The following is a 16,677-nucleotide window of genomic DNA, read 5'->3' as shown; positions in this document are numbered from 1 at the left end:
TTGTTTAGAATGAAAATCTGATAGATATAAAAGATGAGGTTAAAGAGGAAGAAGAGACGTATGTGAGGGGTGATCAGCAGTTCAGGGAAGAGGTTGGGATGATGGACAAAGTTTAAGTGGAGGAATCTTCTCCAGACATCAGCACAGGTGAGTGATGGCCACTAAATACAAAAACTGTTTGGGTATATGGATTGATGTTTGAGGATCTGTAGATCCACTTCTACAAGGACGTCATGATGGAGAATCAGCCGCCCCTCACATCACCGGGTAAGAGGAGACTTTATTGTAAAGGAGAGAGCAGTACGGAGGATCCACCTAGATCCCCCATCATCTGATAAACACATAGAAACAATGTATTCAGTCAGTGTGTGTGTTTCCTACAGATGGATCCAGTAATGGGAACCCACCAGAGAGATGTCCTTGTCCTCTGTATTCCCGGGATTCCACAAAAGTTAAAATTAAAGAAGAGATAAAAGAGGAGGATGATGAGGATTTTGTAATGGAGAAGGCAGAGTTTCCAAAAGGTCACAGAAAGCAGTACCAGGACACCATGGTGGAGTCATCCAGTTACAGAAATCCACCAGAGAGATGTCCCCGTCCTCCGTATTCCCGGGATTCCACACAGGAAGGTCACACCATCCCCCACCATCATCAGGTAGATGGTAATGAGAATGTAGGAAAGTGATCCCAAGTCCTAAGAGATATCATTCTTCTATTATTATTTTTTGTATTTAATATTATTTCTGCCATTTTGTTGGTTTAGGATGAAGATCTGATAAATGTAAAAATTGGGGTTATAAAGGAAAAGACGTATGTGAGGGGTGATCAGCATTTTACAGAGGAGGTTGGGATGATGGACGCAGTTAAAGAGGAAGAAACTTCTCCAGATATCAGCTCGGGTAATTATACAAGAATGGTTTAAAGCTTACTTAGTGATGTTTGGTTGGGTGGTATCATTGGTCTGGTTAGTTGTCATAGTTTGGTGTTGTGATTGCACCCAGTTCCACCACAGATCTCTTTTAAACTTCAAAATCCTCGACCGACATATATGACTCCTGAAAAATTCAATTTTTTTTTCTTTTATTGCCTTGTCACATATCCATTCCTCAATATAACGTCCTATCCCAAACAAATCAGGTGGAAATACTGTACACCATATGAAAGGTCCTTCTTCATTCCTTAATATAACATTATGTGCCCAACAAATGATGAGAAGATACTGTACACTAGGGATAGACTGATATAGTTTTTTCAGGGCCGATACCAATATTTTCACAAGGTATCGGTATCGGCCGATATGGGCCGATATTTTGTACATTTAAAGTTTAGAAAAATTAAGACCATTTTTGACACAAATCTGGTACTGAACATGTTATTTTTTGTTCAGTGCTTAATGGCTGGCTTGCTGGCACCCTGTGGTGGGTGGCTGGCTGGCTGACACCTTGTGGTGGGTGGGTGTCTGGCACATGGGCTGTGGGTGGCTGGCTGGTACAGGGCCTGTGGGTGGCTGGCTGGTACAGGGCCTATGGGTGGCTGGCTGTCTGGCACCCTGTGGTGGGTGGGTGGCTGGCACAGGGGCTGTAGGAGGCTGGCTGGTACAGGGACTGTGGGTGGTTGGCTGGCTGGTACAGTGCCTGTGGTTGGCTGGTACAGGGCCTGTGGGTGGCTGACTGGCTCACTGGTACAGTGCCTGTGGCTGGCTGACTGGTACAGTGCCTGTGGCTGGCTGACTGGTACAGGGCCTGTGGCTTGCTGGCTGATACAGGGCCTGTGGCTGTGGGTGGGTGGCTGGCTGGCACTGGGCTGCTGCGGATGGGTGTATGGCTGTGATACACTCCCACGAGACAAGTCCTGACTCCAGACAAGGCTGTCCAAGGCGAGGGAGGTGGCCTAAGAAGGCAAAATGACGTCACAAAAATATCAGCAATATCGGCCAGTTCCGGGGCCGATACTGATATATCGGGGAAAGTGCATATCGGCCAAGCCGATAATCGGTCTATCCCTACTGTACACCACATAAAAGGTCCATCTCCTTTCCTCAATATAACGTCATGTTCCAAACCATAACATTGTCATCATTTCAATAGCATTATTACTTAGTAATGTTTGGTTGGGTAAGGTTGTATCATTGATCCATGTCAGATCTCATCTAAACTTTGAAATACTCAACCAACATACACTGCTCCAAAGAATGAAAGGAACACTTTGAAACACATCAGATCTCAATGGGAAAAATATCATGCTGGATATCTATACTGGTATGGACTGGGTAATGTGTTAGGATATATACTGGTATGGACTGGGTAATGTGTTTGAATTTATACTGGTATGGACTGGGTAATGTGTTAGTATCTATACTGGTATGGACTGGGTAATGTGTTAGGATCTATACTGGTATGGACTGGGTAATGTATTGGGATCTATACTGGTATGGACTGGGTAATGTGTTAGGATCTATACTGGTATGGACTGGGTAATGTGTTAGGATCTATAATGGTATGGACTGGGTAATGTGTTAGGAAGGAAAGGATGCCACATCATTTGATGGAAATGAAAATTATCACCCTACAGAGGGCTGAACTCAAAGACACCCCGAAAATCAAAGTGAAAAAATGATGCAGCAGGCGAGTCCATTTTGGTGAAATGTCATTGCAGGACCTCAGAATGGTCCTCAGTAGTGTGTATGGCCCCCACGTGCTTGTATGCATGCCTGACAACGTCGGAGCATGCTCCTAATGAGACGACGGATGGTGTCCTGGGGTTTTTCCTCCCAGATCTGGACCAGGACATCACTGAGCTCCTGAACAGACAGAGGTGCAACCTGGTGGCATCGGATGGACTGAAACAGAATGTTCCAGAGGTGTTCTATTGGATTTAGGTCAGGTGAGTGTGGGGGCCATTCAATGGTATCAATTCCTTCATCCTCCAGGAACTGGCTGCATACTCTCACCACATGAGGCCGGGCATTGCTGTGCACCAGGAGGAACCCAGGACCCACTGCACCAGCATAGGGTCTGACAATGGGTCCAAGGATTTCATCCCAATACCTAATGGCAGTCAGGGTGCCATTGTCTATCCTGTAGAGGTCTGTGGGTCCCTCCATGGATACGCCTCCCCAGACCATCACTGACCCACCACCCAACCGGTCATGCTGAACGATGTTACAGGCAGCATAATGTTCTCCATGGCTTCTCCAGACCCTTTCACGTCTGTCACATGTGCTCAGGGTGAACCTGCTCTCATCTGTGAAAAGCACAGGGTGCCAGTGGTGGAGCTGCCAATTCTGGTGTTCAATGGCAAATGCCAATCGAGCGCCACAGTGCCAGGCAGTGAGCACAGCGCCCACTAGAGGACATCAGGCCCTCAGGCCACCCTCATGAAGTCTGTTTCTGATTGTTTGGTCAGAGACATTCACACCAGTGTCCTGCTGGAGGTCATTTTGTAGGACTCTGGCAGGGCTCATCCTGGTCCTCCTTGCACAAAGGAGCAGATACCGGTCCTGCTGATGGGTTAAGGACCTTCTGCGGCCCTGTCCAGCTGAAACCGATTAACAACCCCCTCTGCTACTTCACTGAGCAGATGAATATCCCAGGAGTTTCCCTGACTTGATGCTATACTCTGATTATAAAGTGTTGAGCAGTGTATATGAGTGTGGAAAACTCTTGGTAATTTTTCTTGTCTTCTGACAGACGGACTCTGTGGTGGGAATAGAAGGACATCGGAGGAAGATGTGACTACAGAAGATAATGACATGGCATCTTCTCCAGAAGTAAATCCCGTTCCTCATAATATACATGACAGACCTCACCATTGGAGGAGATCATTGGAATCTCCTGATACTTCACATAGTCCTCTAATATCTGACAGTGCCGACGGGTGCGGGAAACCATCTCATCTCAGGGAATCTTCTTTATACCATACAGGAGAGAATTCATTCTCATGTTCAGAGTGCGGGAAATGTTTTAAAAAGAAAAAAAACCTCCTTAGCCATCAGAGAATACACACAGGTGAGCTTCCCTTTTCATGTTCAGAGTGCGGAAAATGTTTTAGTAGAAAAGAAAACCTTCTTCATCACCAGATAATTCACACAGGGGAGCCTCCCTTTTCATGTTCAGAGTGCGGAAAATGTTTTAGTCGAAAAGGAATCCTTCTTAGCCATCAGAGAATACACACAGGTGACCTTCGATATTCATGTTCAGAGTGCGGGAAATGTTTTAAATACAAAGAAAACCTTCTTCGCCACCAGAAAATACACACAGGTGAGATTCCATTTTCATGTTCAGAGTGCGGGAAATGTTTTAGTAGAAAAGAAAACCTTCTTCAGCACCAGAGAATTCACACAGGGGAGCGTCCCTATTCATGCTCAGAGTGCGGGAAATGTTTTAGTCGCAAACCACACCTTCTTCATCACCAGATAATTCACACAGGGGAGCCTCCCTTTTCATGTTCAGAGTGCGGAAAATGTTTTAGTCGAAAAGGAATCCTTCTTAGCCATCAGAGAATACACACAGGTGACCTTCGATATTCATGTTCAGAGTGCGGGAAATGTTTTAAATACAAAGAAAACCTTCTTCGCCACCAGAAAATACACACAGGTGAGATTCCATTTTCATGTTCAGAGTGCGGGAAATGTTTTAGTAGAAAAGAAAACCTTCTTCAGCACCAGAGAATTCACACAGGGGAGCGTCCCTATTCATGCTCAGAGTGCGGGAAATGTTTTAGTCGCAAACCACACCTTCTTCTGCACCAGAGAATTCACACAGGGGAGCGTCCCTTTTCATGTTCAGAGTGCGGAAAATGTTTTAGTCAAAAAGGAAGCCTTCTTAGCCATCAGAGAATACACACAGGTGAGCTTCCCTATTCATGTTCAGAGTGCGGGAAATGTTTTAATGATAAAGGAAATCTACTTAGCCATCAAAGAATACACACAAATGAGCTTCCCTATTCATGTTCAGAGTGCGGGAAATGTTTTAATGATAAAGGAAACCTACTTATCCATCAGAGAATACACACAGGTGAGCTTCCCTATTCATGTTCAGAGTGCGGGAAATGTTTTAATGAGAAAGGAAACCTTCTTAGCCATCAGAGAATACACACAGGTGAGCTTCCCTATTCATGTTCAGAGTGCGGGAAATGTTTTAATCATAAAGGAAGCCTTCTTAACCATCAGAGAATACACACAGGTGAGCTTCCCTATTCATGTTCAGAGTGCGGGAAATGTTTTAGTCAAAAAGGACACCTTCTTACACATGAGAAAATACACACAGGAGAGCTTCCTTGTTAATATTCAGAGTGAGGGAAATGTTTTAATGATAAAGGAAGCCTTCCCAGCCATCAGAGAATACACACAGCTGAGCGTCCCTATTCATGTTCACAGGGAAATGTTTTGCACTTAAATGCTTACTTTTTAGACACCAGAAAGTTCATATAGGAAAACGTCTCTAATCTTGTGCAGAGTGCGGGAATTGTTTTACTAAGAAAGAACACCTACTTATACACAGGTGAGTGCCCTTTTTAATGTTACGAGTGCGGGAAATGTTTTCCAAACAAAGGTTTATTTCTTAGAAACCAGAAAGTTCATACGGGCGAGCGTCCTATTTCATGTTCAGAGTGCAGGAAATGTTTCACTCCTTATGTACGTTTCAAACAGCAAAGAATTCACACTTATATTAGAGGCTCAGTTTTCATGTTCAGAGTGCGGGAAAGTTTAAAAATAAAGGAAATCTAATAAAACATCAGAGTGCACCCCCTGCTGGTACTACGGGATATGGATGCTGGATTGTAACGGGTGGAACTGTTTAGTCCATAAACAAATGTGAAACCACCACAGTCCACTCGGGGTTGGTTTACACCCGCATCGCCCTCTGACCCGCTGTGGGGTTGGCAGGAAATCATGACAAGACATGAGCTTGATTTATTGAAGTAGCCGGCTTTTTATTGGTCCAACCAATGTATGATTATTAATACATTTGACACATTTGTTAATTCTATTATAAAAGATTTAAGCTTTATTTTATTCATATCATTACTGTGTGGTAATCGCTTATTCTGATCTTGTCCAATAAAAACTCTTTGTACAATGTTCTGTGCCGAGTCTTCTTTTTTACCAATGATTAGATGATCGGTGATTGGAATGTGATCAGTTCATAGAGAGTCATCCATTGGGGTTTTATTAGTGAGATGGAGAGTGGAGAAGGCACCACATTGACAGCCATTGGAGGCCCTTTCTAAAGCCCTAAACTTTTTGGCAACCTGTCTATGACATTCGTCTTCCAAACTCTATCTCACTGAGCTAAGGCCAGAAGAGTTCCAGGAGTTCTTCTCTGTCCACAGTTCCCAAACCAAAAGGATACATGCACCACATCTTCAATCTTAAGGCCCTAAATGTCCTCAGCTGGGCCCAGGATTTCCGCATACAATACACCAGATCATAGCCTCTCTCTTTATCAGGGAGACTTTTTTTTCTTTGACCACCCCACATACATGTACTGCGGCAGGGAGGCCGTTCTGCACAGAATCACGTACCTGTCTGTCATCTGCTTTTCCGGGTCTGGGGCCAGAACAGTTCCAGGAGTTCTACTCTTATCACAGTTCCCAAACCAAAAGGAGACATCCACCACATCCTAAATCTTAAGGTCCAAATGTCCTCAGCTGGGCACACGAGTTCTGCATGCAATCCACCAGATCATAGCCTTTTTATCAGGGAGACTTTTTTCTTTGACTGTCCCACATACATGTACTGCGGAAGGGCGGCCGTTCTGCGCAAAATCACGTACCTGTCTATCATCTGCTTTTCCAGGTCTGGGGCGTGCACAGCAGCACACATGCCACTGGTGCCCAGCTCCTGCTGGACACAGCGGGAGTCAATCAGCGGATCCAGCAGACATGGTGTCCATCGTTACCCAGCAATCTTTCCTGAGAGAGGCGAAACAGTTGTCTGCCAATGTAAACAAGGTAGATCACCGTTCTGTTAGTAGGGAAGATTGAGATCCTGTGTTTCTGCTAATGGAGGAAGGAGATACTGGCGCACAGAGATTATATATATATGTAGCGCGCCCCCCACAGGGGCTGCTGAGTATGTTCGTTTCCTCCACACTCCCTTGACCCTGAGGCACCTCCAACCCGCTTGACACTATGGGTTCTGACATGGTAGTTCAGAGAATCAACAATGACACTTGAATATCAATATATCAGTTTACTGACTTAAGGAAATGAACAGATATAGTTTCAACACAACAGGAAATATGAGTGTAAAGAACCAAAGTGAAAATTTCTGAATCTTAAAGTCCCAGAATCTCTGAGTGGCCCAAGACTCAGAATCTCATACACCAATAATGTCAGCTACAACTAGATATAACAATATCTAACTGAAGAAGTATATGAATATAATAATGATTATAATTATTATACAGGATTTATATAGCGCCAACAGTTTGCGCAGTGCTTTACAATGTGAGGGAAGACAATACAGTTACAATACAGTTCAAAACAGGAGGAACTAGAGGGCCCTGCTCGTTAGAGCTTACAATCTAGAAGGGAGGGTCAAGTGAAACAAAAGGCAATAACCGTGGGGGATGGGTTGATGGAGAAAATGGAGGTACATTTTTTAGGTATTGGTAGGATAGGCTTCTCTGAAAAGGAGGGTTTTCAGAGATCGCCTAAAAGCTAATAGAGTAGGAGATAATCGGACAGATAAGGGTAAGGAGTTCCATAGGATTGGAGAGGCTCTGAGAAAGTCCTGGAGGCGAGCATGGGAGGAGGTGACGAGGGGGCTAGAGAGCAGGAGGTTTTGAGAGGAACGAAGAGAGCGATTAGGTTGGTATTTTGAGACTAGGCTAGTGATGTAGCTGGGGGCTAAGTTGTGGATTGCTTTGTAAGATGTTGTTAGTATTTTGAATTTAATTTGTTGGGTGAGCGGAAGCCAGTGGAGGGCTTGACAGAGGGGAGCAGCGGACACTGAGCGATTGGTAAGGTGGATGAGTCTGGCGGCAGCATTCATGATGGATTGAAGGGGGGCTAGCCTGTGTATAGGTAAGCCAACGAGAAGGGAGTTGCAGTAGTCGAGGCGCGAGATTACCAGAGAGTGAACTAGGAGTTTTGTTTTGTCTTTGGTTAGAAAGGTGCGTATTTTGAAGATGTTGCGGAGGCTGAGGCGGCAAGATTTGGACAGCGATTGGATGTGGGGTTTAAAGGAGAGTTCAGAGTCCAGGAAAACACCTAAGACCTTGGCATGCGGGGATGGGCTGATAGTAATGCCATCGATATTGACTGAGAAATCAGGGGAAGGGGCACGTGGTGGAGGAAAAATGATAAGCTCGGTTTTGGATGGGTTGAGTTTGAGGAAGTGGTGAAACATCCAGACCGATATATCTGATAGTAAATAAGTGATATGTGAGGAGACTGAGGGAGAGAGCTGAGGGGTGGATAGATAGATTTGGGTATCATCAGCGTAGAGATGGTATTGGAAGCCGTGGGAGGCTATCAGCTGACCCAGAGAGGAGGTGTAGATTGAAAATAGGAGGGGTCCAAGAACAGAGCCTTGGGGGACCCCAACAGAGAATGGAAGAGGAGAGGAGGAAGTAGAATTGTACGCAACGCTAAAGGTGCGGTTAGATAAGTAGGAAGATAACCAGTGAAGAGTACGGTCACGGAGACCAAAGGCATGGAGTTTTTTGAGGAGGAGGGGATGGTCAACCGTATCAAAGGCGGCAGAAAGGTCCAGAAGTAGGAGTACTGAATCGTGTCCATTGGTTTTGGCCGTTAGCAGATCGTTTGTCAGTTTTAGGAGTGCAGTTTCAGTGGAGTGTTGAGGCCGAAATCCAGACTGAAGGGGATCAAGGAGGCTATTCTCGGCAAGGTGGTCACACAGTCGGTTGTAGACTAGACGTTCGAGGAGTTTGGATGAAAAGGGGAGCAAGGAAATAGGGCGTAGGTTGTTCAGATCGGTTGGGTCCAGTGAGGGCTTTTTAAGTATGGGGCTGACTAGGGCATGTTTTAGAGAGTTGGGGAAGATGCCAGAAGAGAGGGAGAGATTGAAGATGTGGGTTTAGAGAGTGTAGAATAGGGCCAGAAGGTGACCGTAGCATTTGCAAGGGAACGGGATCCAGAGGGCAGGTTGTTAAAGCGGTAGTATCCCGCTTTTTTACACTTTTACCTACAGGTAAGCCTATAATAAGGCTTACCTGTAGGTACAAATAATATCTCCTAAACCGGCATGGTTTAGGAGATATTTACAGTGCATGCAGCCGCTCGCGCGAGCGGCGCATGCGCTCTGAAGGTCCGGGGGACCTTCAATCTATTTGCCGGGAGCTTGCCGGAAAATCACTCCCGCGCGCATGCGCGGGAGTGACGTCATCGCGGCTCCGGCCAATCATCGCGCCGGAGCCGTCTCTTCCAGCCAATCACCGCGCCGGAGCCGCCGAACCCGGAAGAGATGGCGAGGGATCATGGCAGCGCCCGCAGCGGTGTCCGGGGGTCCGTGTCGGGGCTTTGTTTTAAGGTAAGTTACACATAATGGGCTAGTATGCGATGCATACTAGCCCATTGTGTCTTTGTCTTGCAGGTTTTTTTTTTTTTTGTTCTTTGGGTTTACAACCGCTTTAAGTGGACGTTAGCAAGTAGTTTAGCAACCTCGTCTGTAGTGGCGGGGTTGAATGAGGGAAGTAATGATCACACTTGTGGGCGTGAAGCATAAGACATGGAGGAAGGTATCTGAACAGCAATGATCTCCTCACGAATTGTGTCAATCTTCTGTTTGAAGTGATTGGCAATCTCCTGGGCAGTGAGTGAGTCGGTGGGAGGGGGTAGTGGAGGACGGAGTAGAGAGTAAAGCCCCGTACACACGTACCGATGGTCGGCTTACAAATGTTCCTCTTTTCTCCCCGGGATGTCGGTGTCTGCTGAAAAGTGCAAAGACAGCACAAGGACAGCACAAGAATTTTGTCCGCCGACTGCAGAAGTGATGTCATGTAATGGTTAACTTTCCCTGTGTTTTCTATTTTCTGAGCATGCCCAGTCTTGCAAATCTGCGGTCTGTCGGCCGAATTGTGTACTGACAGGCGAACAATCGTCCGTTCTGGTGTCGGCATACAAATATTTTCATGTTTGCACGAAAGACTTTTGTCCGCGGATTGTGCGCAGACATCTGTCGGAGGCACCATACTAACACGCGTACAATCGGCAGATCCTTCGTCCACCGACGTTTGTATGCCGACGATCGGTACGTGTGTACGGGCCTTTAAAGGTAGCGAAGAGTTGCCGGGGGCGTGATGACAGGCTGTTAATGAGAGTAAAATAGGTCTGTTTGGCAGTGTGGAGACTGGAATTGTATTTTTGAAGGGCAGATTTATATTGGTTGAAATCCTGCTGAGCCCGAGTCTTACGCCATAGGCGCTCAAGAGCACGGCTATGCTTTTTCAGACTTCTAGTGTTATCAGTTTGCCAAGGTTGAAGGGGTCGGGGCCTGATTCGGAGTGTGGTGAGGGGGGCCAGTGTGTCCAGGGAGGCTAAGAGTGAAGTGTTGTAGACAGAAGTGGCTAGGTTGGTGCAGAACAGGGGTGCAATTTTGTCATAGAGGTGGCCGGTAGCAGAGTAGAGAAGAGAAGGGTTGAGATGGCGTAGGTTTCTGCGGGTAACTGTAAGGTAGCTGGAGGGAAAGGAGGTGGAGGAGAGGGAGAGAGTGAAACTAATAAGGTAGTGATCAGAGAGAGGGAAAGGATTGTTGGAAAGGTTGTGCGGGGTGCATAGGTGGGAGAAAACAAGGTCAAGGATATTGCCTTCAGAGTGAGTAGAAGCATGTATCCATTGCTTCAGGTCAAAGGAGGAGGTTAGACTGAAAGGAGCTATGTGGGGCTAGAAGGATCCCGACACCCCCTCCCTTGCGTCCATTGGGTCTAGGGGAGTGAGTCCATATAAGACCACCTTGGGATAGGGCAGCAGGAGACGTAATGTCAGATTCATGAAGCCAGGTTTCGGTGATGGCAAGTAGATTAAATGAGTTAGCGATGAAAAGGTCATGGAGAGAGGTAAGTTTGTTACAGACAGAGCGGGCGTTCCAAAGGGTGCAAGAGAAAGGGAGTCCAGTCTTGGGAAGAAGAGAGATTGGAACTAGATTGTGCTAAGTGCGGCTGCAGCCAGAGGGTGTAGGGTAGGTGGTGTATTGAGCATGGGTAGATGGAGGCCCAGGGTTTGGGGATATGTCTCCAGAGGCCAGGAGAAGCAGAAAGGTGAGGGTGGTAATATGAGAGTGTGATTTATATGAGGGGACATGCCCCAGTGTCCTGGAGGATTTGTGTGCATATGGATTTAGAAATAGAAGGAGATGGTGAGTGCAGTAATAAGGTGAGGACAGAAGTGAGGGTGATATATATAAGCTGTTGGGTGGAGAAGAGGGGTGAAGTAGAGAGAATTTAAGGATGGAGGATAGGGCAGTCAAAAGAAGTGGCAGAGAGTGCATTTTACAAGATTAGAGCTGAAGAGGTGGAAAAAAAAAGAGATCACCTGCAGTATATGTGGTGTATATCTCAGCCTTTCCTGTGTTCATTCACTTTGTGCATTCTCTGAAGTGCAGAATCAGAAGTGCAAGCCACTTGTAGAAATCGTCCCCCCCACTTAAAGAGAGCCCCCCGAAAGCAAATGTGCCCCCCTGCAAATGTGCTGTTCCCAAGTGATTCTGCACTTATATACTCTTAGACCTGGGGTGGGGGCTTATCCAATTAAGCAATCAGGAATTGATAAATTAGGGCTGCTTAGCTGGCACTGGTAGTTAGGTGGACCTTGCCACAGATGGCATTGCGCAGTGCAAACCTGATTTTGTCACCCACTTGGTTGTGCAGGGAAGGGATGGCTTTTCTGGAAAAGTAGTGGCGGCTGGGCACGACGTACTGTGGGACAACCACCGCCATAAGGCTTTTAAAATGCTGCGTCTCCACCAGACGGAATGACAGCATTTCAAAGGCCAGGAATTTTTAAATGCTGGCATTTAGGGGCAGGGATCGCGGGGGGGGGGGGGGGGGGGTATGGGGGATACTTCCTCTTCCGCTCCAGTTTTTGGGAGATAGAAAGCTGAACGCTTCCACGGGACATTGTGGAGATGGTTGTTGGTGACCTAGGTGGTGGTGTTGCTGGCAGATCCTCTGTTTGCGGGGTGGCAGGTGCCGGTCTCACTACAGAGGTGGATGAAGAGGCCGAGACTGCAGCAGCAGAAGAGGAAGCAGGAGGAGCCAGAGACCTTTCTTGATTTTTGAGGTGTCTACTCCACTGCAGCTCAGCACATTGTCTGAAGAACTGCCACGCTAGGGAACTCCTGTGAGCTGGCTTTGGTGTGCTCGGTCCCTTGCTGAATTGGACAGTAGCAGACGTAGTGTCTAGGTCATGGCCGCTCCACTTTTGCACCCTTCTCCCTCTTCTGCTGTGCTGGTGGCTCTGTGCGACCACCTCCTCTTCCTCCAAACTACTCAGGTCACCTGCATGACGTTCATTCCATGTGGGGTTGAGGACCTCATCGTCCTCCACATCATCTTCCACGCAGTCTTCATCCCTGCAACCCTTGTCGGTCTCCACAATTCGTAATTCCGCAGCAGTTGGCACCTGTGTTTCGTCATTATCTGAGACGTGCTGCGATGGTCCTCCCATGTACTCATCTTGAGACATAAGTGGTTGGGCATCAGTGCACTCAATCTCTTCCACTTATGGGGCAGGGCTAGGTGGATGGCCCTGGGAAACCCTGCTGACAGAGTCCTCATAAAGAAGAAGAGACTGCTGCATGACTTGGGGCTCAGACTGCTTGGCTGATTTGCAGGGAGGTGAGGTGAAAGATTGATGGATATGGGCTGCAGGTGCCAACTCTGACCTTTCAGCAGAAGACTGGGTGGGAGACAATGTGAAGGAACTAGAGGCACTGTCAGCAACCCAATCTACTATCGCCTCTACTTGTTCTGGCCTCAACATTTGTAGAGGCGCATTAGGCCCTGCCAAATACAGCTGTAAGGTTCTGTTGCCTACTCGCAGATGAGAAAGGTGTTTCACTTGTGCATGTAGCTGCCACAGATCGACCCCGTCCTCTCCTTGCAACAGGAGCTCCACCAGCAGCACCACGACCCAGCACTAACATGGTGGAGCAGTATGTGTGCACACGCCTAGACCTACTGAATGACGGGTCTGCCCCCTTCAACTCCTGGGTCTCAAAATTGGGCACATGGCCTGAGCTTTCCCTTTACGCCTTGGAGGTGCTGGCCTGCCCTGCAGCCAGTGTATTATCTGAACGGGTATTTAGCACGGCTGGGGGAGTTATCACAGACAAGCGCAGCTGCCTGTCCAGGCATGGATCCCACAGGACTTGTCCGTACGTTGTGCAGAATAGACATGTATGCCGTCCTTACCCAGCCATTGTTGTATTTTTGATCTTTCTCACTCTTTTGGGGTGTACCCTAATTTAAAAAGAAATAAAATAAAAACAAAAACCAGTGTTGGCTACCTCCGTCCTCCTCCACCACCGCTTCCACCTACACCGCCACATCCACCGCCACGGCGCCACCTCAACCTCCTACTCCATATGGGCCTTCTCCACCTCCTCCACCACCACCGCCGCTTCCACCTACACTGCCATATCCTCCGCCACCTCAACCTCCTACTCCATATGGGCCTCGTCCTCCTCCTACATCATTCAAGATGATTATTTTTTATTTTTCTGTTTTTCATGTTCTTTTAAGTTATTTCCCTATCCACGTTTGTTTGCAGAGCACTTGCCATGCTCTTAAGATGATTTTGCTGCCATTTGTTTGTTTTAGAGGCATTTTAGTGCTCAAAAGTTTGGGTCTCCATTGACTTTCAATGGGTTTCGGGATCGGGATAAAGTTCGGGTTAAGTCCAGGTCACGAACCCGGACAGTTTTTTCAAGTTCGGTCGAACCCGCCGAACTCGAACATCCAGGTGTTCGCTCAACCCTACTCCCAGGGCATCGCCATTGCGGGATTTCTGGAACACCTCCATTAGCTTAGGTTCTCGCTGACAGCATAGCTAGAACTGTCCTGACATTGCCAAGGTTCAACTGGGACCTGAACCATCGGAACTCAGCCCTGTAACCAACTCATCACGTGGAATATCTGAGTCTCATCCTAAACACAACTCAAGCCAGAGATTTTATTCCCCAAGAGAAGCTTAAAGCCCCGTACACACGTACCGAATGTCGGCCGAACGATCGGCCGTCTTTTGTCCGGTGCTGTCCTGTCATTTGAAAAGTGCTAAAGACTGCACACGAATTTTGTCGGCCAACAACAGCCGACTGCAGAAGTGATGCCATGTGATGGTTAACTTTCCGTGTGTTTTTTCTTCTCTGAGCATGCCCAGTCTTGCTCATCTGCTGTTAGTCGGCCGAATTCTGTACTGACTGGCGAACAATCGGCCGTTCTGGTGATGGCCAACAAAAATTTTATAGCCTGCACACCCGAATCTGTTCGGCCGAAAAGTCGCAGTCGGTTGTCAGAAGCATCATACTAACAAGCCGACAATCGGCCGATCGTTCGGCGGCCGAATATTTATGGCCGACAATCGCTACGTGTGTACGGGGCTTAAAACTCTCTGTTCCTAGGCTCTGGCTCTTCAGTTCAAGGGTCACCCACATTTTTGCTTCTGCTTGAGAGTTCTGGAGCTCAAAGTAGTGTTCTTCTAGAACAGGGTGGGGGGTCTCCAAACTTTGTAAACAATTTACTGTCTTCAGACTTTAGGGGGTGGGGGGGGGGTGGACTGTAGCTACTGGAAGCAGAAAGGGTCCCATCAGTGGCAAAAAACAATGTAAATGGACAGTGTAAAAATAAAAAGTAAAATAAATGAGAAGAGAACTAATTTAAGAGACCCCATTCCTCCAAGCTCATGCGCAGAAGCGACTGCATACGTAATTCGCGCACGCATATGTAAACGGTATTCACACCGTACACAAAGGTATCACCGCGAACGTTACAGGAAGAGCAATAATTCTAGCACTAGGTCTTCTGTGTAAAGGGCCATACACACTATAAGATTTCCTGAAGACTTTTTCCTTCAGATTTACCTTTTCTATGTAGTGCAAGGGCCTGCCAGATTGCATACAAATTGAAAGTGTTTAGGTTTGACCTCATATTATCTGGTTTTGGTAAATCTAAAGGAAAAAGTCTTCAGAAAATCTTATAGTGTGTATGGCCCTTAACTCTAAACAGGTCACCTGTGAAGGCTTTATAAAGGTTGACTATGGGGATTTTTAAGTACCGTACTTTGTCGCCATTCTATGAGCATGCGCCATTTTAAAGCATGACATGTTAGGTATCTATTTACTCAGCGGAACATCATCTTTTACATTATACAAAAAAATTTAGGTTTAGGGGTAACGTGTTGCAAATACCGCGTGACATAAAAAATGCAACTATCTCCATTTTTTTTTCTAGGGTCTCTGCTAAAAAAAAATGTAGCACCCTTCTAGACAGGTGCTAGGTAAAAGCATCGAGTTGCTCCTGCTGCTTCTCAGGTGAGCTATTCTGTTTGTTTAGCCTGTCACATGTTTCTAGGTGTGATTCACTGGGTCTGAGGGAGTGTCCCCACTGTAGCCAATTAAGGAGTTCATTAGACAGTGGAGGAAACCTAGCCAGTGGCACACTCTGTTTTATGTCAGTTCCAGTGGGAGGGCATTCCTGCAATGCATCCTGGGATTGCACATAAATAGGAGGGGGGCTTTTGGTGGGAGCAAAGTCCCAGGAGGAGGCGGAAGGCTGTCTCTCCTCCTGCAGCGTGAGGAAGGTGGTCCAGGCGGTCGGCCTAGGGACCAGGAGTGGAGCTGGGCTGCAGAGGATCCAGTGTGCTGACCAGTGGAGCTGCTGGGCAGAGGACTTTGAGAAAAACAGTATCATGAGTACTAAGGGATCTGACCAGGGGTCTGCCTGAGAGAAGGGATAACTCCAGAGAAGTCAGGGGATCAAGAAGCCAGCTCACCCAGAGTGTTACTGTAAAGGGGGTGCCATGTAGTGATGGAGACTCTGTTGGTCATGAGTCCTCATATAAAGTCCCGAAATTTCCTCCCCATATTCTACAAAATCCCAATATGGTCCACAAGGTGGTGATCTGACTTCTCTCAGATAGAACGCACAGACAGGAAGTGATGTAGTTAAAGACAGGAAGTGATGTAGTTACATACAGGAAGCGATGTCAGGTATACATAGAAAGTTCCAGAGTGAGTAGGGAGGAATTAGAGAGGAGACTTTGCTGGAAGTGGCAGCAGAGGAGGTAATAAGATCTTATTTTATATCTATAATCTTTAGTTACCTAAAGAAAATGTCCTCCTTCCTTTTTGCCGCTGGGGGAACAGAAACACTGAGGATCTCTTTCTGGTCCCCCGGTGAAAAATTAAAAGCATAGACGCACAGCAAGCTTTCCAACAGCAAAACTTTATCCAGCTCTACTGCAGCGCCCCCAGCAGACAGATCCGAGGTATCCAAAATTTATGTGGGTGAGAAGCAGAGCTCATGGTGATTTGGACACTCCCTTCTGGAAATATTCAGCAAACCCCCCCCCCCCCCCCACCTAACATTAATCCCGTAATTTGCCTGAACACCAACTGGGCCCCCAGATCTCTATATACGGGATGACCGGGAACCCCATCGTGTCTGTGCCATCTATACTCTGCATGTGTCAGAAGACACCAGACACGGCTAC

At 47.0% G+C, this 16,677-nt stretch overlaps 1 protein-coding gene across 1 annotated transcript in view; it reads left to right on the top strand.

The window, feature by feature from the left end:
• The window catches only part of LOC309543576 (uncharacterized protein), a gene marked incomplete at its 5' end in the record, with an annotated part of 185,377 nt that overhangs the window by 55,194 nt on the left and 113,506 nt on the right, over window positions 1-16,677 (top strand). Inside the window, 1 exon segment of the mRNA XM_082276041.1 lies at window positions 3,948-5,183. Within this exon segment, the coding sequence (XP_082132167.1) occupies window positions 3,948-5,183 (1,236 nt within the window).

Source organism: Pelophylax lessonae, assembly GCF_965119305.1.
Source record: "Pelophylax lessonae genome assembly, contig: HAP1_SCAFFOLD_232, whole genome shotgun sequence".
NCBI lineage: Eukaryota > Metazoa > Chordata > Amphibia > Anura > Ranidae > Pelophylax > Pelophylax lessonae.
This window is presented reverse-complemented; position numbering and strand designations above follow the sequence as displayed.